Genomic DNA, 19282 nt, shown 5'->3' on the forward strand with positions numbered 1-19282 from the left:
TATATATACAAAATACATTGTCTCCTATCACAGGGAATATGCTTAGAACTACATCTCCCAGCGTCCCTGCCGCCAGCGACCTCTGGGGGCGGAGCATACAACACAGGGCGGAAGCTGTGCGAGCGCACGTGACGGTCAGGTGACCTCGCTTTGCCGGAAGCCGCGCTTGCGCAGTGAGAACTTCCGCGGCCCCGCCCCCCGGTGTTGGAGTGAGTGCTCGGTGTGAGAGATCGGAGCGGCAGTCGCCATGTTAATCACCGTTTACTGTGTCCGCCGCGATCTGACGGAGATCACCTTCTCCCTGGACGTAGATCAGGATTTCGAGCTAGAAAATTTCCGCGCATTGTGTGAACTGGAGAGCGGTATCCCGGCCGCCGAGTGCCAGGTGAGAGGAGGAGCCTGATAGCCCGGGACTATGGAGACTGCAGCTATATACAGGAGGTGGAGTACAGGTATATGCTATATACAGGAGGTGGAGTACAGATATATGCTATATACAGGAGGTGGAGTACAGGTATATGCTATATACAGGGGGTGGAGTACAGATATATGCTATATACAGGGGGTGGAGTACAGGTATATGCTATATACAGGGGGTGGAGTACAGGTATATGCTATATACAGGGGGTGGAGTACAGGTATATGCTATATACAGGGGGTGGAGTACAGGTATATGGTAAATTCAGGTATATGGTGTATACATGGGGGTGGAGTATAGATATAAAGTAAATATAGGGCATTGTTTACAGGTATATGTTATATGCAGATATATGGTATATACAAGGAATGATGTATAGATATATGGCATATAAAGGAGGTGGAGTTCAGGTATATGATATACTCCACCCCCTGTATATACCATATACCTGTACTCTTCCCTTGTACATAACATATATAAAGTCCATTCCCTTTATATGTCCTGTTCGCCACCTCTGTATAAACCATATACCTCTACCAGACCCCCTGTATATACTATATACCTGTACTCCACCCCCTGTATATACAATATATCTGTACTCCACTCGCTGTATATACCGTATACCTGCACCACACCCCCTGTATATACTTTATACCTATACTCCACCCCTGTCTATACCATATACCTGCACCACACCCCCTGTATATACTATATACCTGTACTCCACCCCCTTTATATATCATATACCTGCACCACACCCCCTGTATATACTATTTACCTGTACTCCACTCCCTGTAAATACCATATACCTGCACCACACCCCCTGTATATACTATATACCTGTATATACCATACACCTGCACCACACCCCCTGTATATACCATATAACTGTACTCCACCCCCTGTATACACCATATACCTGCACTTCACCCCCTGTATATACCATATACCTGCACTTCACCCCCTGTATATACCGTATACCTGCACCAAACCCCCTGTATATACTATGTACCTGTACTCCACCCCCTGTATATACCATATACCTGCACTTCACCCCCTGTATACACCATATACCTGCACTTCACCCCCTGTATACACCATATACCTGCACTTCACCCCCTGTATATACCATATACCTGTACTCCACCCCTGTATATACCATCTACCTGCACTTCACCCCTGTATACACCATCTACCTGCACTTCACCCCTGTATACACCATATACCTGCACTTCACCCCTGTATACACCATATACCTGCACTTCACCCCTGTATACACCATATACCTGCACTTCACCCCTGTATATATCATATACCTGCACTTCACCCCCTGTATATAGTATATACCTGCACTCCACCCCCTGTATATACCGTATACCTGCAGTTCACCCCCTGTATATACCATATACCTGTACTCCATGCCTGTATATACCATATACCTGCACTTCACCCCTGTATATACCGTATACCTGCACTTCACCCCCTGTATATACCATATACCTGTACTCCACGCCTGTATATACCATATACCTGTAATTCACCCCCTGTATATACCGTATACCTGCACTTCACCCCTGTATACACCATATACCTGCACTTCACCCCCTGTATATACCATATACCTGTACTCCACGCCTGTATATACCATATACCTGTACTCCACCCCCTGTATATACCGTATACCTGTACTCCACCCCCTGTATATACCGTATACCTGCACTTCACCCCCTGTATATACCGTATACCTGCACTTCACCCCCTGTATATACCGTATACCTGTACTCCACGGCTGTATATACCGTATACCTGCACTTCACCCCCTGTATATACCGTATACCTGTAATTCACCCCCTGTATATACCGTATACCTGCACTTCACCCCCTGTATATACCATATACCTGTACTCCACCCCCTGTATATACCGTATACCTGCACTTCACCCCCTGTATATACCGTATACCTGCACTTCACCCCCTGTATATACCGTATACCTGTAATTCACCCCCTGTATATACCGTATACCTGCACTTCACCCCCTGTATATACCGTATACCTGTACTCCACCCCCTGTATATACCGTATACCTGCACTTCACCCCCTGTATATAGCATATACCTGTACTCCACCCCCTGTATATACCATATACCTGCACTTCACCCCCTATATATACCGTATACCTGTAATTCACCCCCTGTATATACCGTATACCTGTAATTCACCCCCTGTATATACCGTATACCTGCACTTCACCCCCTGTATATACCGTATACCTGTACTCCACGCCTGTATATACCGTATACCTGCACTTCACCCCCTGTATATACCATATACCTGTACTTCACCCCCTGTACACGTCTAAGGAGGTCACCTAAGGATGGATGTGGTCAGGCTCCGCCCCTGCGTCTCTCTGTTTAGGCTCCGCCCCCTGCATATCTCTGGTTTAGCTGCGGGAGGTGCAGGGATGTAGTTTTAGGCCTTGGAATCAGCTGGAATTTCCTGCCTGACTGGTAGAACATGGAGTCCTGGGGCGGAGACCTGAGCTAAATCTCCATCACCCCATACTTACCAGAGAGCAGTGCATTGTGGGAGCGTAGGGTCACATGACGCCCAGACTCAAGTTGTATACTTTTAGTGTAGATAAAGATGATAGTCTCAAAGCTTCATAATAGGTAAGACTCCTCCCGGCCTGTCCTTATACTCCGCCCCTTATACTCCGCCCGCCCGTTCACCTGGCCCATCCGCCCTCACTGTGCACCTCTCGTTTTCCCGATCTGCCCTTGTCTTACGCTTGTTGTTCTGCCGGCCCTTCCTTGTCGTGCACCCCATGTTCTCCTTGGTCACCCTCGTGTTGCACCTCTCATCCTCCCGGCCCACCTTTTGTTTTTCTCCTCTTGTTCCCTTCTTGCCCCCTCTCGCCCTGCCTGCCCCCGTCTTGCCCCCTCTCGCCCTGCCTGCCCCCGTCTTTCCCCCTCTCGCCCTGCCTGCCACCGTTTTGCCCCCTCTCAACCCGCGTGGCCCCCCCCCGTCTTGCCCCCTCTCGACCCGCTTGAGCCCCCTTCTTGCCCCCTCTCGACCTGCCTGCCCCCTCTTCTTGCCCCCTCTCGAACCACCTGCCCACCCCAGCTTGCCCCCACTCGACCTGCCTGCCCCTGTCTTGCCCCCTCTTAACCCGCCTGCCCCCAGTCTTGCCCCCTCTCGACCCGCCTGCCCCCCCGTCTTGCCCCCTCTCGACCCGCCTGCCCCCCCGTCTTGCCCCCTCTCGACCCGCCTGCCCCCTCTTCTTGCCTCCTCTCGACGCGCCTGCTCCCCCCTTTTTGCCCCCTCTGGACCCGCCTGCCCCCCTTTTTTCCCCCCTTTGGTCACGCCTGCCCCCGTCTTGCTCCCCTCTTCTTGCCCCCTCTCGACCCGCCTGCTCCCCCCTTTTTGCCTCCTCTCGACCCGCCTGCCCCCCCATTCTTGCCCCCCCCCCCTCGACCCGCCTTCCCCCCCCCCCCTATTTGCCTCCTCTCGACCGCCTGCCCCCCGTCTTGCTCCCCCCTTATTGCCCCCTCCGGACCCGCCTGCCCCCCTTTTTGCCCCCTCTGGACCCGCCTGCCCCCCCTTTTTGCCTCCTCTCGACCCGCCTGCCCCCCGTCTTGCTCCCCCCTTCTTGCCCCCTCTGGACCCGCCTGCCCCCCCTTCTTGCCCCCTCTCGACCCGCCTGCCCCCCCTTTTTGCCTCCTCTCGACCCGCCTGCCCCCCCCTTCTTGCCCCCCCTTCGACCCGCCTGCCCCCCCTTTCTTGCCTCCTCTCGACCGCCTGCCCCCCGTCTTGCTCCCCCCTTCTTGCCCCCTCTGGACCCGCCTGCCCCCCTTCTTGCCCCCTCTGGACCCGCCTGCCCCCCCTTTTTGCCTCCTCTCGACCCGCCTGCCCCCCCCTTCTTGCCCCCTCTCGACCCGCCTGCCCCCCTTCTTGCCCCCTCTCGACCCGCCTGCCCCCCCTTTTTGCCCCCTCTGGACCCGCCTGCCCTCACTGTGTTTTCAGTTTTGTTGCTTTGAGAAGAAGTGATGACGTTGTGATCTTTTTCCCCCTGGATCTTGTAGATCATCTATGCAGAACAGCCGCTGACTGACAACCAGCGATCACTCTCCTCCTACGGCCTAAAGGACGGTGATGTGGTCGTCCTGCGCCAGAAAGATCCCATTGAGCCCCGTCCTGCGGCCGCAGCAGCGTTCCCTGGTGAGAAGCCGCCACCATGACAGCAGTATATAGATGCTGCGATACTCGGGAGCAGATCTGCCCTTGGTTGCTCTTCCTGACTGTCTTCTCCTCGGCAGGTTTGCCCCGGATAGACTTCAGCAGCATTGCCGTCCCTGGGACCTCCAGACCGGCCGCTGCGCCCCCTCAGCCCCGCGCTCCGGCTCCAGACTCCACCTCTTTTCCTCAGGGGCTGGATAACCCCGCTCTGCTACGGGAGATGCTGCTGGCCAATCCCCACGAGCTGTCACTGCTGAAAGAGCGGAACCCTCCCCTGGCGGAGGCGCTGCTGAGCGGAGACCTGGGTACGTATCCCTCCGCGCTCCTGACCCCGCTGGACAGTGAGCGCAGCCGCTTCATCTCTGACTTCTCATCCCGGCAGATAAGTTCACCAAAGTTCTCCTGGAGCAGCAGCAGGAGCGAGCGCGGCGGGAGCAGGAGAGGATCCGACTGTACTCGGCCGACCCGTTTGACCTGGACGCTCAGGCTAAGATAGAGGAAGACATAAGGTGGGGCTCTTAGTCTCAGCTATTGCCTCTCTGTTGTCAGCCACAGTGCCACACCAGAATTGTCCACAAACAGTGGTGACTACTAGATTACCAAGCTGCCATAAAACTACAGCTCCCAGCATGCACTGGGATTTCCTTGCTTCCTTTGTAGATCATTGTAAGTCTTTGAGGATGTGTGACCTTTCTCGTTACAGGCAGCAAAACATTGAGGAGAACATGACCATCGCCATGGAGGAGGCGCCCGAGAGCTTTGGCCAGGTAGTCATGCTGTACATTAACTGCAAGGTGAATGGTTACCCGGTGAAGGCCTTTGTGGACTCAGGTGAGGTCAGCTGAGGTCAGGTGAGGACATTGTGGGGTTCACGCTGCACACAGGGGGTCACTCTTCTCTGGGTTTCTCCTTGCAGGAGCTCAGATGACCATAATGAGCCAGGCCTGTGCGGAGCGCTGTCACATCATGAGGCTGGTGGACAGGAGGTGGGCCGGGATCGCCAAGGGGGTCGGCACGCAGAAAATCATCGGCAGAGTTCATCTGGGTGAGTCCTACGGAGCCGGACGTTCTTCATTACCTCACATTATGGGGTTAGAGTCGCAGCAGTTGAAGGGATTTGACTCATCACAATTTTTAACATCTGGTGTGCGGCTTCCTTGTCCTCCCCTGGTTATGTTATCTGGTGTGCGGGTTCTTCCTCCTCCCCTGGTTATGTTATCTGGTGTGCGGGTTCTTCCTCCTCCCCTGGTTATGTTATCTGGTGTGCGGGTTCTTCCTCCTCCCCTGGTTATGTTATCTGGTGTGCGGGTTCTTCCTCCTCCCCTGGTTATGTTATCTGGTGTGCGGGTTCTTCCTTCCTTGGTTATGTTATCTGGTGTGCGGGTTCTTCCTCCTCCCCTGGTTATGTTATCTGGTGTGCGGGTTCTTCCTCCTCCCCCGGTTATGTTATCTGGTGTGCGGGTTCTTCCTCCTCCCCTGGTTATGTTATCTGGTGTGCGGGTTCTTCCTCCCCTGGTTATGTTATCTGGTGTGCCGTTTCTTCCTTCCTTGGTTATGTTATCTGGTGTGCGGGTTCTTCCTCCTCTGTTGGTTATGTTATCTGGTGTGCGGGTTCTTCCTCCTCCCTCGGTTATGTTATCTGGTGTGCGGGTTCTTCCTCCTTCCTTGGTTATATCATCTGGTGTGCGGGTTCTTCCTCCTCCCCTGGTTATGTTATCTGGTGTGCGGGTTCTTCCTCCTTCCTTGGTTATATCATCTGGTGTGCGGGTTCTTCCTCCTCCCTTGGTTATGTTATCTGGCGTGCGGGTTCTTCCTCCTCCCCTGGTTATGTTATCTGGTGTGCGGGTTCTTCCTCCTTCCTTTGTTATGTTATCTGGTGTGCGGGTTCTTCGTCCTCCCCCGGTTATGTTATCTGGTGTGCGGGTTCTTCCTCCTCCCCCGGTTATGTTATCTGGTGTGCGGGTTCTTCCTCCTCCCCTGGTTATCTGGTGTGCGGGTTCTTCCTCCTCCCCTGGTTATCTGGTGTGCGGGTTCTTCCTCCTCCCCTGGTTATGTTATCTAGTGTGTGGGTTCTTCCTCCTCCCCTGGTTATGTTATCTGGTGTGCGGGTTCTTCCTCCTCCCCTGGTTATGTTATCTGGTGTGCGGGTTCTTCCTCCTCCCCTGGTTATGTTATCTAGTGTGTGGGTTCTTCCTCCTCCCCTGGTTATGTTATCTGGTGTGCGGGTTCTTCCTCCTCCCCTGGTTATGTTATCTGGTGTGCGGGTTCTTCCTCCTCCCCTGGTTATGTTATCTGGTGTGCCGGTTCTTCCTTCCTTGGTTATGTTATCTGGTGTGGGGTTCTTCCTCCTCCCCTGGTTATGTTATCTGGTGTGCAGGTTCTTCCTCCTTCCTTGGTTATGTTATCTGGTGTGCGGGTTCTTCCTCCTCTGTTGGTTATGTTATCTGGTGTGCAGGTTCTTCCTCCATTGGTTATGTTATCTGGTCTTCCGGTTCTTCTCCCTATTTTGGTTATATCATCTGGTGTGCGGGTTCTTCCTCCTCTCTTGGTTAGGTTATGCAGGGTGCCGGTTCTTCTCCCTTTGTTGGTTATATTATCTGGTGTGTGGGTTCTTCCTCCTCCCTTGGTTATTTTATGCAGGGTGCGGGTTCTTCCTTCCTTGGTTATGTTATCTGGTCTGCCGGTTCTTCTCCCTATGTTGGTTATATCATCTGGTGTGCGGGTTCTTCCTCCTCCCTTGGTTATGTTATGCAGGGTACTGGTTCTTCCTCCTCCCTTGGTTAGATTATGCAGGGTGACGTTTATTCCTCCTCCCTTGGTTATGTTAAGCAGGGTGCGGGTTCTTCCTCCTCCCTTGGTTGTGTTATGCAGGGTGCCGTTTCTTCCTCCTCCCTTGGTAATGTTATGCAGGGTGCCGGTTCTTCCTCCTCCCTTGGTTATGTTATGCAGGGTGCCGGTTCTTCCTCCTCCCTTGGTAATGTTATGCAGGGTGACGGTTCTTCCTCCTCCCTTGGTTATGTTATGCAGGGTGCCGATTCTTCCTCCTCCCTTGGTTATGTTATGCAGGGTGCCGGTTCTTCCTCCTCCCTTGGTTATGTTATGCAGGGTGCCGGTTCCTCTTCCTGCGTTAGTTCCGTTATGTCGGCTTCTGGTTCTGTCTCATCCACCGTCTTGGTTTGTGACATGGTGTCTTGTGTGTTGCAGCTCAGGTGCAGATCGAGGGAGACTTCCTGCCCTGCTCATTCTCTATACTGGAGGAACAGCCCATGGACATGCTACTTGGTCTGGACATGTTGAAGCGACATCAGGTATTTGCCTCATGACTGTCACAGATAGCCGGGGTCAGAGGCAGATAGCCGGGGTCAGAGGCAGATAGCCGGGGTCAGGGGCAGAATAGCATCTTTATAGGACTTAGGCTGCAGAATGATGACATATAAAGTATCGCTGTTGGGCTTGTAATGGAGCTTTTTTCTTACACAGAGCGGGAAGAGGATGCGCTGCAGAGCCTCCTCTCCTGATCGGTACAGGTGTGAACACTCAGACCAGGACCGATCAAAACTTTCACCAGGTTCTGTCCAGTCATCTGATGGAAGTTTATTAGAACAACAGCTGAGCTCTTAGCGACGTCCTCCACAGCCTTGCTTACTGTTTCCAATAACTGGGGGTGCAGCTTTGTACTTTGATTTTCCCGTTAGCGGTGGAGTTCTTGTTCTTTCACCGGGAATCTGTTTTGTGCTGGTTGTTGGGGCATCCACTAATCTCCTATGCCTCCACAGTGCTCCATTGACCTGGAGAAGAACGTCTTAGTCATTGGCACTACAGGCACCCGGACCAGCTTCCTGCCTGAGGGTGAGCTCCCGGAGTGTGCCCGATTGGCATACGGGCCCGGCACTGAGGACATACGCCCCGAGGACATTGCAGACCGGGAATTAGCAGAAGTATTACAGAAGTCTGCTGAGGAAGCAGGTATGCCGCATGTCCATGTACTGAGCATGTGACCTCCATGATGTGTAGCGTGTTGGTGTGTGCTCTGCGCATGCATCCTCCACGGCGTGTTGTGTCTGTGTGACGGGCCATGTGTTATACCAGCAGGTCATGTGTGGGCCTAAGCTGATGCTATAGAAGTCATGCTCTTCTCAGGGGATGGTGGTATAAACAAATCATGGCGTAGAAGAGGCTTGTATTAATGGACACAGCCTGCAGTGTAAAGCATAGCGGTTTAGATGCAGACATGGAAAGAGGATCCTGCTTACAGGTATGGCAGCTGATTGTTTACACTGCAGGTTGCATCATTAAAGAACAACACAGCCGACGTGTTTCACCACTACACGTCTATACCCCCCCCCCCCCCCCCCCCCATTTGCCTCTTATGCATTATGAGTGTGAGTGACTGGTGGTGGATCAGGGCAGCGGCCCGTACTCCGGCGACCTCCGGGGGTTTTCTGACTAACTGCACGCAGCTTGTTGTGTTCTCTTAATACCCGTTTGCTGTTTTGTCTCCTAATCCTCACAGACCAGCAGAAGCCATGATGCATGTGTGTGTAATCTGCCGCAGGAGGGGCCGTACCGCAGGTAATCAGACACCCGGGATAAGTATATCCAGTTCTGTGCATAGCCCTGTACGTAATGGCCACCTGACCCCATAATTGCACGAATTGCAACAGATTTCCACACTTCAGAAATAAGTTTCTCACACTGGTAGAACTCCACTCAATGCACCATCACCGTTCAGCAATATATCCAGAGTGTGGTAAGGGATAGTGGTTACGCCACTGTGGTATGACGGCTATCCCTTAGCCTATCCCTTATCTAGTGATGGATAGGCTGTATTCTCAGTGATGTCACTGATCTCTAGTGATGGATAGGCTGTATTCTCAGTGATGTCACCGCTGATCTCTAGTGATGGATAGTCTGTATTCTCAGTGATGTCACCGCTGATCTCTAGTGATGGATAGGCTGTATTCTCAGTGATGTCACCGCTGATCTCTAGTGATGGATAGGCTGTATTCTCAGTGATGTCACCGCTGATCTCTAGTGATGGATAGGCTGTATTCTCAGTAATGTCACCGCTGATCTCTAGTGATGGATAGGCTGTATTCTCAGTGATGTCACCGCTGATCCCTAGTGATGGATAGGCTGTATTCTCAGTGATATGACTACTGATCTCTAGTGATGGATAGGCTGTATTCTCAGTGATGTCACCGCTGATCTCTAGTGATGGATAGGCTGTATTCTCAGTGATGTCACCGCTGATCTCTAGTGATGGATAGGCTGTATTCTCAGTGATGTCACTGATCTCTAGTGATGGATAGGCTGTATTCTCAGTGATGTCACTGACCTCTAGTGATGGATAGGCTGTATTCTCAGTGATGTCACTGCTGATCTCTAGTGATGGATAGGCTGTATTCTCAGTGATGTCACTGCTGATCTCTAGTGATGGATAGGCTGTATTCTCAGTGATGTCACCACTGATCCCTAGTGATGGATAGGCTGTATTCCCAGTGATGTCACCGCTGATCTCAAGTGATAGGCTGTATTCTCAGTGATGTCACCGCTGATCTCTAGTGATGGATAGGCTGTATTCTCAGTGATGTCACTGCTGATCTCTAGTGATGGATAGGCTGTATTCTTAATGATGTCACCGCTGATCTCTAGTGATGGATAGGCTGTATTCTCAGTGATGTCACCGCTGATCTCTAGTGATGGATAGGATGTATTCTCAGTGATGTCACCGCTGATCTCTAGTGATGGATAGGCTGTGTTCTCAGTGATGTCACTGATCTCTAGTGATGGATAGGCTGTATTTTCAGTGATGTCACTGCTGATCTCTAGTGATGGATAGGCTGTATTCTCAGTGATGTCACTGATCTCTAGTGATGGATAGGCTGTATTCTCAGTGATGTCACTGATCTCTAGTGATAGGCTGTATTCTCAGTGATGTCACCGCTGATCTCTAGTGATGGATAGGCTGTATTCTCAGTGATGTCACTGATCTCTAGTGATGGGCTGTATTCTTAGTGATGTCACTGATCTCTAGTGATGGATAGGCTGTATTCTCAGTGATGTCACTGATCTCTAGTGATGGATAGGCTGTATTCTCAGTGATGTCACGGCTGATCTCTAGTGATGGATAGGCTGTATTCTCAGTGATGTCACGGCTGATCTCTAGTGATGGATAGGCTGTATTCTCAGTGATGTCACCGCTGATCTCTAGTGATGGATAGGCTGTATTCTCAGTGATGTCACGGCTGATCTCTAGTGATGGATAGGCTGTATTCTCAGTGATGTCACCACTGATCTCTAGTGATGGATAGGCTGTATTCTCAGTGATGTCACCGCTGATCTCTAGTGATGGATAGGCTGTATTCTCAATGATGTCACTGCTGATCTCTAGTGATGGATAGGCTGTATTCTCAGTGATATCACTGATCTCTAGTGATGGATAGGCTGTATTCTCAGTGATGTCACTGATCTCTAGTGATGGATAGGCTGTATTCTCAGTGATGTCACTGATCTCTAGTGATGGATAGGCTGTATTCTCAGTGATGTCACTGATCTCTAGTGATGGATAGGCTGTATTCTCAGTGATGTCACTGATCTCTAGTGATGGATAGGCTGTATTCTCAGTGATGTCACCGCTGATCTCTAGTGATGGATAGGCTGTATTCTCAGTGATGTCACGGCTGATCTCTAGTGATGGATAGGCTGTATTCTCAGTGATGTCACCGCTGATCTCTAGTGATGGATAGGCTGTATTCTCAGTGATGTCACCGCTGATCTCAAGTGATAGGCTGTATTCTTAGTGATGTCACCGCTGATCTCTAGTGATGAATAGGCTGTATTCTCAGTGATGTCACTGATCTCTATGATGGATAGGCTGTATTCTCAGTGATGTCACTGATCTCTAGTGATAGGCTGTATTCTCAGTGATGTCACCGCTGATCTCTAGTGATAGATAGGCTGTATTCTCAGTGATGTCACTGATCTCTAGTGATGGATAGGCTGTATTCTTAGTGATGTCACTGATCTCTAGTGATGGGCTGTATTCTTAGTGATGTCACTGATCTCTAGTGATGGATAGGCTGTATTCTCAGTGATGTCACTGATCTCTAGTGATGGATAGGCTGTATTCTCAGTGATGTCACGGCTGATCTCTAGTGATGGATAGGCTGTATTCTCAGTGATGTCACGGCTGATCTCTAGTGATGGATAGGCTGTATTCTCAGTGATGTCACCGCTGATCTCTAGTGATGGATAGGCTGTATTCTCAGTGATGTCACCGTTGATCTCTAGTGATGGATAGGCTGTATTCTCAGTGATGTCACCACTGATCTCTAGTGATGGATAGGCTGTATTCTCAGTGATGTCACCGCTGATCTCTAGTGATGGATAGGCTGTATTCTCAATGATGTCACTGCTGATCTCTAGTGATGGATAGGCTGTATTCTCAGTGATGCCACTGATCTCTAGTGATGGATAGGCTGTATTCTCAGTGATGTCACTGATCTCTAGTGATGGATAGGCTGTATTCTCAGTGATGTCACTGATCTCTAGTGATGGATAGGCTGTATTCTCAGTGATGTCACTGATCTCTAGTGATGGATAGGCTGTATTCTCAGTGATGTCACTGATCTCTAGTGATGGATAGGCTGTATTCTCAGTGATGTCACTGATCTCTAGTGATGGATAGGCTGTATTCTCAGTGATGTCACTGATCTCTAGTGATGGATAGGCTGTATTCTCAATGATGTCACCGCTGATCTCTAGTGATGGATAGGCTGTATTCTCAGTGATGTCACTGATCTCTAGTGATGGATAGGCTGTATTCTCAGTGATGTCACTGATCTCTAGTGATGGATAGGCTGTATTCTCAGTGATGTCACTGATCTCTAGTGATGGATAGGCTGTATTCTCAATGATGTCACCGCTGATCTCTAGTGATGGATAGGCTGTATTCTCAGTGATGTCACCGCTGATCTCTAGTGATGGATAGGCTGTATTCTCAGTGATGTCACGGCTGATCTCTAGTGATGGATAGGCTGTATTCTCAGTGATGTCACCACTGATCTCTAGTGATGGATAGGCTGTATTCTCAGTGATGTCACCGCTGATCTCTAGTGATGGATAGGCTGTATTCTCAATGATGTCACTGCTGATCTCTAGTGATGGATAGGCTGTATTCTCAGTGATGTCACTGATCTCTAGTGATGGATAGGCTGTATTCTCAGTGATGTCACTGATCTCTAGTGATGGATAGGCTGTATTCTCAGTGATGTCACTGATCTCTAGTGATGGATAGGCTGTATTCTCAGTGATGTCACTGATCTCTAGTGATGGATAGGCTGTATTCTCAGTGATGTCACTGATCTCTAGTGATGGATAGGCTGTATTCTCAGTGATGTCACCGCTGATCTCTAGTGATGGATAGGCTGTATTCTCAGTGATGTCACGGCTGATCTCTAGTGATGGATAGGCTGTATTCTCAGTGATGTCACCGCTGATCTCTAGTGATGGATAGGCTGTATTCTCAGTGATGTCACCGCTGATCTCAAGTGATAGGCTGTATTCTTAGTGATGTCACCGCTGATCTCTAGTGATGAATAGGCTGTATTCTCAGTGATGTCACTGATCTCTATGATGGATAGGCTGTATTCTCAGTGATGTCACTGATCTCTAGTGATAGGCTGTATTCTCAGTGATGTCACCGCTGATCTCTAGTGATAGATAGGCTGTATTCTCAGTGATGTCACTGATCTCTAGTGATGGATAGGCTGTATTCTTAGTGATGTCACTGATCTCTAGTGATGGGCTGTATTCTTAGTGATGTCACTGATCTCTAGTGATGGATAGGCTGTATTCTCAGTGATGTCACTGATCTCTAGTGATGGATAGGCTGTATTCTCAGTGATGTCACGGCTGATCTCTAGTGATGGATAGGCTGTATTCTCAGTGATGTCACGGCTGATCTCTAGTGATGGATAGGCTGTATTCTCAGTGATGTCACCGCTGATCTCTAGTGATGGATAGGCTGTATTCTCAGTGATGTCACCGTTGATCTCTAGTGATGGATAGGCTGTATTCTCAGTGATGTCACCACTGATCTCTAGTGATGGATAGGCTGTATTCTCAGTGATGTCACCGCTGATCTCTAGTGATGGATAGGCTGTATTCTCAATGATGTCACTGCTGATCTCTAGTGATGGATAGGCTGTATTCTCAGTGATGCCACTGATCTCTAGTGATGGATAGGCTGTATTCTCAGTGATGTCACTGATCTCTAGTGATGGATAGGCTGTATTCTCAGTGATGTCACTGATCTCTAGTGATGGATAGGCTGTATTCTCAGTGATGTCACTGATCTCTAGTGATGGATAGGCTGTATTCTCAGTGATGTCACTGATCTCTAGTGATGGATAGGCTGTATTCTCAGTGATGTCACTGATCTCTAGTGATGGATAGGCTGTATTCTCAGTGATGTCACTGATCTCTAGTGATGGATAGGCTGTATTCTCAATGATGTCACCGCTGATCTCTAGTGATGGATAGGCTGTATTCTCAGTGATGTCACTGATCTCTAGTGATGGATAGGCTGTATTCTCAGTGATGTCACTGATCTCTAGTGATGGATAGGCTGTATTCTCAGTGATGTCACTGATCTCTAGTGATGGATAGGCTGTATTCTCAATGATGTCACCGCTGATCTCTAGTGATGGATAGGCTTTATTCTCAGTGATGTCACTGATCTCTAGTGATGGATAGGCTGTATTCTCAGTGATGTTACTGATCTCTAGTGATGGATAGGCTGTATTCTCAGTGATGTCACTGCTGATCTCTAGTGATGGATAGGCTGTATTCTCAGTGATGTCACTGCTGATCTCTAGTGATGGATAGGCTGTATTCTCAGTGATGTCACCGCTGATCTCTAGTGATGGATAGGCTGTATTCTCAATAATGTCACTGCTGATCTCTAGTGATGGATAGGCTGTATTCTCAGTGATGCCACTGATCTCTAGTGATGGATAGGCTGTATTCTCAGTGATGTCACTGATCTCTAGTGATGGATAGGCTGTATTCTCAGTGATGTCACTGATCTCTAGTGATGGATAGGCTGTATTCTCAGTGATGTCACTGATCTCTAGTGATGGATAGGCTGTATTCTCAGTGATGTCACTGATCTCTAGTGATGGATAGGCTGTATTCTCAGTGATGTCACTGATCTCTAGTGATGGATAGGCTGTATTCTCAGTGATGTCACTGATCTCTAGTGATGGATAGGCTGTATTCTCAATGATGTCACCGCTGATCTCTAGTGATGGATAGGCTGTATTCTCAGTGATGTCACTGATCTCTAGTGATGGATAGGCTGTATTCTCAGTGATGTCACTGATCTCTAGTGATGGATAGGCTGTATTCTCAATGATGTCACCGCTGATCTCTAGTGATGGATAGGCTGTATTCTCAGTGATGTCACTGATCTCTAGTGATGGATAGGCTGTATTCTCAGTGATGTTACTGATCTCTAGTGATGGATAGGATGTATTCTCAGTGATGTTACTGATCTCTAGTGATGGATAGGCTGTATTCTCAGTGATGTCACTGCTGATCTCTAGTGATGGATAGGCTGTATTCTCAGTGATGTCACTGCTGATCTCTAGTGATGGATAGGCTGTATTCTCAGTGATGTCACTGCTGATCTCTAGTGATGGATAGGCTGTATTCTCAGTGATGTCACTGATCTCTAGGGTTGGATAGGCTGTATTCTCAGTGATTTCACCGCTGATCTGAAGTGATAGGCTGTATTCTCAGTGATGTCACTGCTGATCTCTAGTGATGGATAGGCTGTATTCTCAGTGATGTCACTGATCTCTAGTGATGGATAGGCTGTATTCTCAGTGATGTCACCGCTGATCTCTAGTGATGGATAGGCTGTATTCTCAGTGATGTCACTGATCTCTAGTGATGGATAGGCTGTATTCTCAATGATGTCACTGCTGATCTCTAGTGATGGATAGGCTGTATTCTCAGTGATGTCACTGATCTCTAGTGATGCATAGGCTGTATTCTTAGTGATGTCACTGATCTCTAGTGATGGATAGGCTGTATTCTCAGTGATGTCACCGCTGATCTCTAGTGATGGATAGGCTGTATTCTTAGTGATGTCACTGATCTCTAGTGATGGATAGGCTGTATTCTCAGTGATGTCACTGCTGATCTCTAGTGATGGATAGGCTGTATTCTTAGTGATGTCACTGATCTCTAGTGATGGATAGGCTGTATTCTCAGTAATGTTGCCCTGTACTAAATAGGCCGGGGTTTTTTTGGTTCCTACCACATAGATTAACCAGTTTTTATATTGAGCTTTTACTGTGATTTATAGAAACGTTAATTAATATTTTGCTTCTTTCCAGACAAGGAATCTACCTCAGAGGCAGGTCCGTCACTGGTGCCACCAATGGAAGGATCTACCCACTCTGTCCACGCTTCAGACGACATCCCCCCTCCTCACCCAGTGTCCACCCCGACCTCTGGCAAAGTTGACCCTCTAGAAGATGCCACCGGCAGCAGTTTCCATGCAGGAGGCAGTGAGCAGATAGCTGACACATTGGGATCTCCAGTCGCTTATGACCAACATTTGATAGACTCATCGGCTTCTTCATTCTCAGTTGCTGCCAGGGGCCCAGAGCCCACGCTGCCTGCTGCTATGTCTGCCATGAACTCAATTCCTAATGGTGGTTTGGTGGCTCAGGAGGAATCGGGGAGGGAGGCTCATCCAGTGGATAAGTGTCCTCATTCCTCATCTGCTTTGGTGGAGGATAAACAACAAGAAGTGACGGCGGCTCCATGTGCCATTACTGAAGACATGATGGAATTGGAGAGACAGATAATTCCTGATCTTGATGGCTGCAGACAAGGGGTGAATGTCATTGTCCAAAACCCTAAAAACCAAGACGTGTCGTGCAATAACATCCCCTCTAATCCTGAGGAGTCTAAAGATATCGACAATACGAACAGACAAGATTACCCAAAGCCACCGAGCTCCTCTGGCCAGGATGGGGAGGAAAGCTGCTTCTCCTTGGCTGCTGCCTTAAAGGAACTTCATAAGTTGCTGGTCATCAGTGGTCAGGGATCTGCTCGGGCTGGAGAGGATGGAGCCGTGAGCTCCGGGGATAATCATGCTGTTGATGTTCAGGACATTAGTCAAGAATCTGATCAAAATGGGCAACTGGACAATGACCTTCATCAAGAGGATGGAATTAGCTGCCAAGTCACTGATGAGACATCTCCTTTTATTGAGGAAGACGTCCCAGGAGGTTTCTTGCAGGTTTCGTCAGGGTATGACTCTTCTAGTGACTGCATGGAGTCATCCGCTGTGATGGAATCTGCTCCTCACCAGCCCCTGCCCGACGCTGTGCTGAACCATGATGTGGACACCGGTGCCATGGCTGACTCCATAGACTCAGCAGCAGAGGATCAACAACACCTTGGACTAAGCTGTGACTCTGGGGAGGTGATCCATGAGCAGAGCTCTTCTGTGCAGCCATCAGATGCCCCCTCCCCATTATCTGCTGTAGAGCGCATTGTGGGTGCAGGGTTTACCATGCAGGATGCTCTTGTTGCCCTGGATAGAGCTGATGGGAACGTGGAGCTGGCACTGCTCGCTTTACTCGCCAGGAATATCGTGGTCCCCACATAATTTATTTCGGCTGTGTCTTCATTGGACGTTGTATAAGAACTCGGCTCTTGTTCACAAAATGGACAGGGCCTGCTTTATGTGGCCGGCGGCCTGCGACCTCGTCTTTTCTCTGCAGCGGTTGCCCTGAATGTCCTCCTGTAGGTGAGACCTCAACAGGACTGTCCGCAACAACGTCAACAAGGTCGTCCTGCACTGTGCGCCTCCCCAAGCCATGAAAGCAATTGCGTTTGTTTTAAGCCAGGGATGTCTTAGGCTGTGTATGTGCTGTAGCGTTCAGACTTTATAGATATCTGAGAGCCATAATGAATGCAGTTTTCTATACTCCCTTCGCCTTCATTGTATTTTTAATGTTTTCATTGTTTCCGCTGCCGGGATATATGAGCGAGCGCAGCCTCATAACTATCGCTCTAGCAATCTCTCGGCGGCAAATAATATTTATCGTGTTTTATTGCATCTTGTATTCTTCTCCGGTCACTTTTAAAGCTGCATGTGCTGTAGCTGATAATGGTGAAAACGCAAGAAGAGCTACCTCCATACTCCTCTATGGGTTCATTGTCTGAGTATCTAGTGCTCTGCTGTTCTGCATTTGGGAAACAGAGTGTTCCCGCCAATAGCCCTATTCACAGAATATTGCACCTATGTCTTACTGTACAGGTTACTCATAGAAACAATCAAAGCCACTGTCTGCCTACATTACTGATCGTGAGTATTATACTCCGGTATAATGGAGTGTGTGTGTGTGTATATCCTGTATTATACTCCAGAGCTGTGTTCACTATTCTGGTGGAATCGCACCACATTTCAGACACGTACATTATGTGACTTATCCTAAATGGACAGTTGGACTGGTTGCTGTTAGAAACAGTCAGCAAGCTTGTCGGCAGCCTCACCTCACCGTGTAGGAAGGACGGCACTTCCGTGGGTCGGGAGTGCTCGAGGTGGCAATATCCAGAAAGCTATAGAGAAAATCCAGCACTCACCATATAGTTCTGCTCATTTACTGTAGCGCAATATGCATAAGATACAGTAAGGACACATTTTGGCCAAGCATGGCCTTCATCAGCTTAGCTAGCTCCTGTACTGTGAGTGCAGCTCTGGAGTACAAACCCTGGCAATTCTGGACTCTCTTTACTTAGTTGATGGCAGTAGCTCTTTTTTATAGAAAAACTTTATAGAAAACAAATCCCAGATATAACATATAACAAGGTTCAATAACTAAACAGTTTGTGAAACATCCCAAATAAAGTAAATTCCTTCATTATTGACCGATGTTTCTCCATGTCAAGTAGAAGAAATCAGTCCGGAATTACCTTACAAATTAAATGTATAGAACATGAAAATTGTTGTGAATGAATGTAAGAGAGAGTCGTTGACCTTACCGAGCTGTGTCCTCACTGATAACATGGCCCGACGAGAGGACTGTCTATTGTATCAGCAGGATAGAGGATACAGAGCCTCCAAGATGGAGATCCAGCAGAAGGTGATGGTTGTTCCCAGTCAGCAGGAGCAGGTGTAATGAAAATGGGAAGGCTACAAATAGACAACATATAGGGGGAGCGAGGAAGACTACAGGATAGCGCGTTCATGGAAAAGTGCTTAAAAAATAGAAAATGTCCAACAAATGAGGGAAGCCGAAGTTAATGTCAGAGAACTGTAAGAAAAAGTGTAATGAAATGGGATTTACTTATAGTAACACCAAATAAAAACCAAACAGGGGTTATAGGAGCTTACAAGATGCAGTCATGGTGTCAGGACTTACCTGGACTTCAATTTCAGTCTCTCCAATTATATTTTTCACCCTTAACCTCTGCTACGAAGCGTCTTGTGTTCTAGCTTTGCCCAGCCGTATGTTTTCTGGCCCTAGCGACTGCTAATGGATTGTACCTTCTCTGTGGCTGATCCCCGTGATTGATGCCACATGTCACCCGGACCG

General features: G+C 48.9%; 1 protein-coding gene across 2 annotated transcripts; it reads left to right on the plus strand.

Annotated features, from left to right (window-relative positions):
* The first annotated feature begins 185 nt into the window (after positions 1-185).
* Positions 186-18612, plus strand: LOC138768870 (protein DDI1 homolog 2). 2 transcript variants are annotated; one of them, XM_069946842.1, is made up of 10 exons: positions 186-385; positions 4502-4637; positions 4736-4960; positions 5038-5164; positions 5359-5486; positions 5572-5700; positions 7860-7963; positions 8432-8621; positions 9169-9227; positions 16064-16153. In XM_069946842.1, exons 1-9 carry the CDS (start codon positions 248-250, stop codon positions 9183-9185), a joined length of 1194 nt encoding a protein of 397 aa, XP_069802943.1. In that variant the 5' UTR covers positions 186-247; the 3' UTR covers positions 9186-9227; positions 16064-16153. The 2 variants fall into 2 exon arrangements, with proteins under 2 accessions (XP_069802943.1, XP_069802942.1); XM_069946841.1 differs by lacking the exons at positions 186-385; positions 4502-4637; positions 4736-4960; ... (2 more) ...; positions 5572-5700; positions 7860-7963 and having other exon boundaries at positions 8532-8621; positions 16064-18612.
* Positions 18613-19282: the final 670 nt, after the last annotated feature.

This window comes from Dendropsophus ebraccatus, chromosome 12, assembly GCF_027789765.1.
Source record: "Dendropsophus ebraccatus isolate aDenEbr1 chromosome 12, aDenEbr1.pat, whole genome shotgun sequence".
Classification (NCBI taxonomy): Eukaryota; Metazoa; Chordata; class Amphibia; order Anura; family Hylidae; genus Dendropsophus; species Dendropsophus ebraccatus.

Excerpts from the sequence above, each read along its gene's own strand:
- LOC138768870 (XM_069946841.1), top strand. The coding sequence starts at position 9,182 with ATGATGCATGTGTGTGTAATCTGCCGCAGGAGGGGCCGTACCGCAG. Across the intron at positions 9,228-16,063 it reads CAGGAGGGGCCGTACCGCAG|ACAAGGAATCTACCTCAGAG; the intron begins GTAATCAGACAC and ends GCTTCTTTCCAG.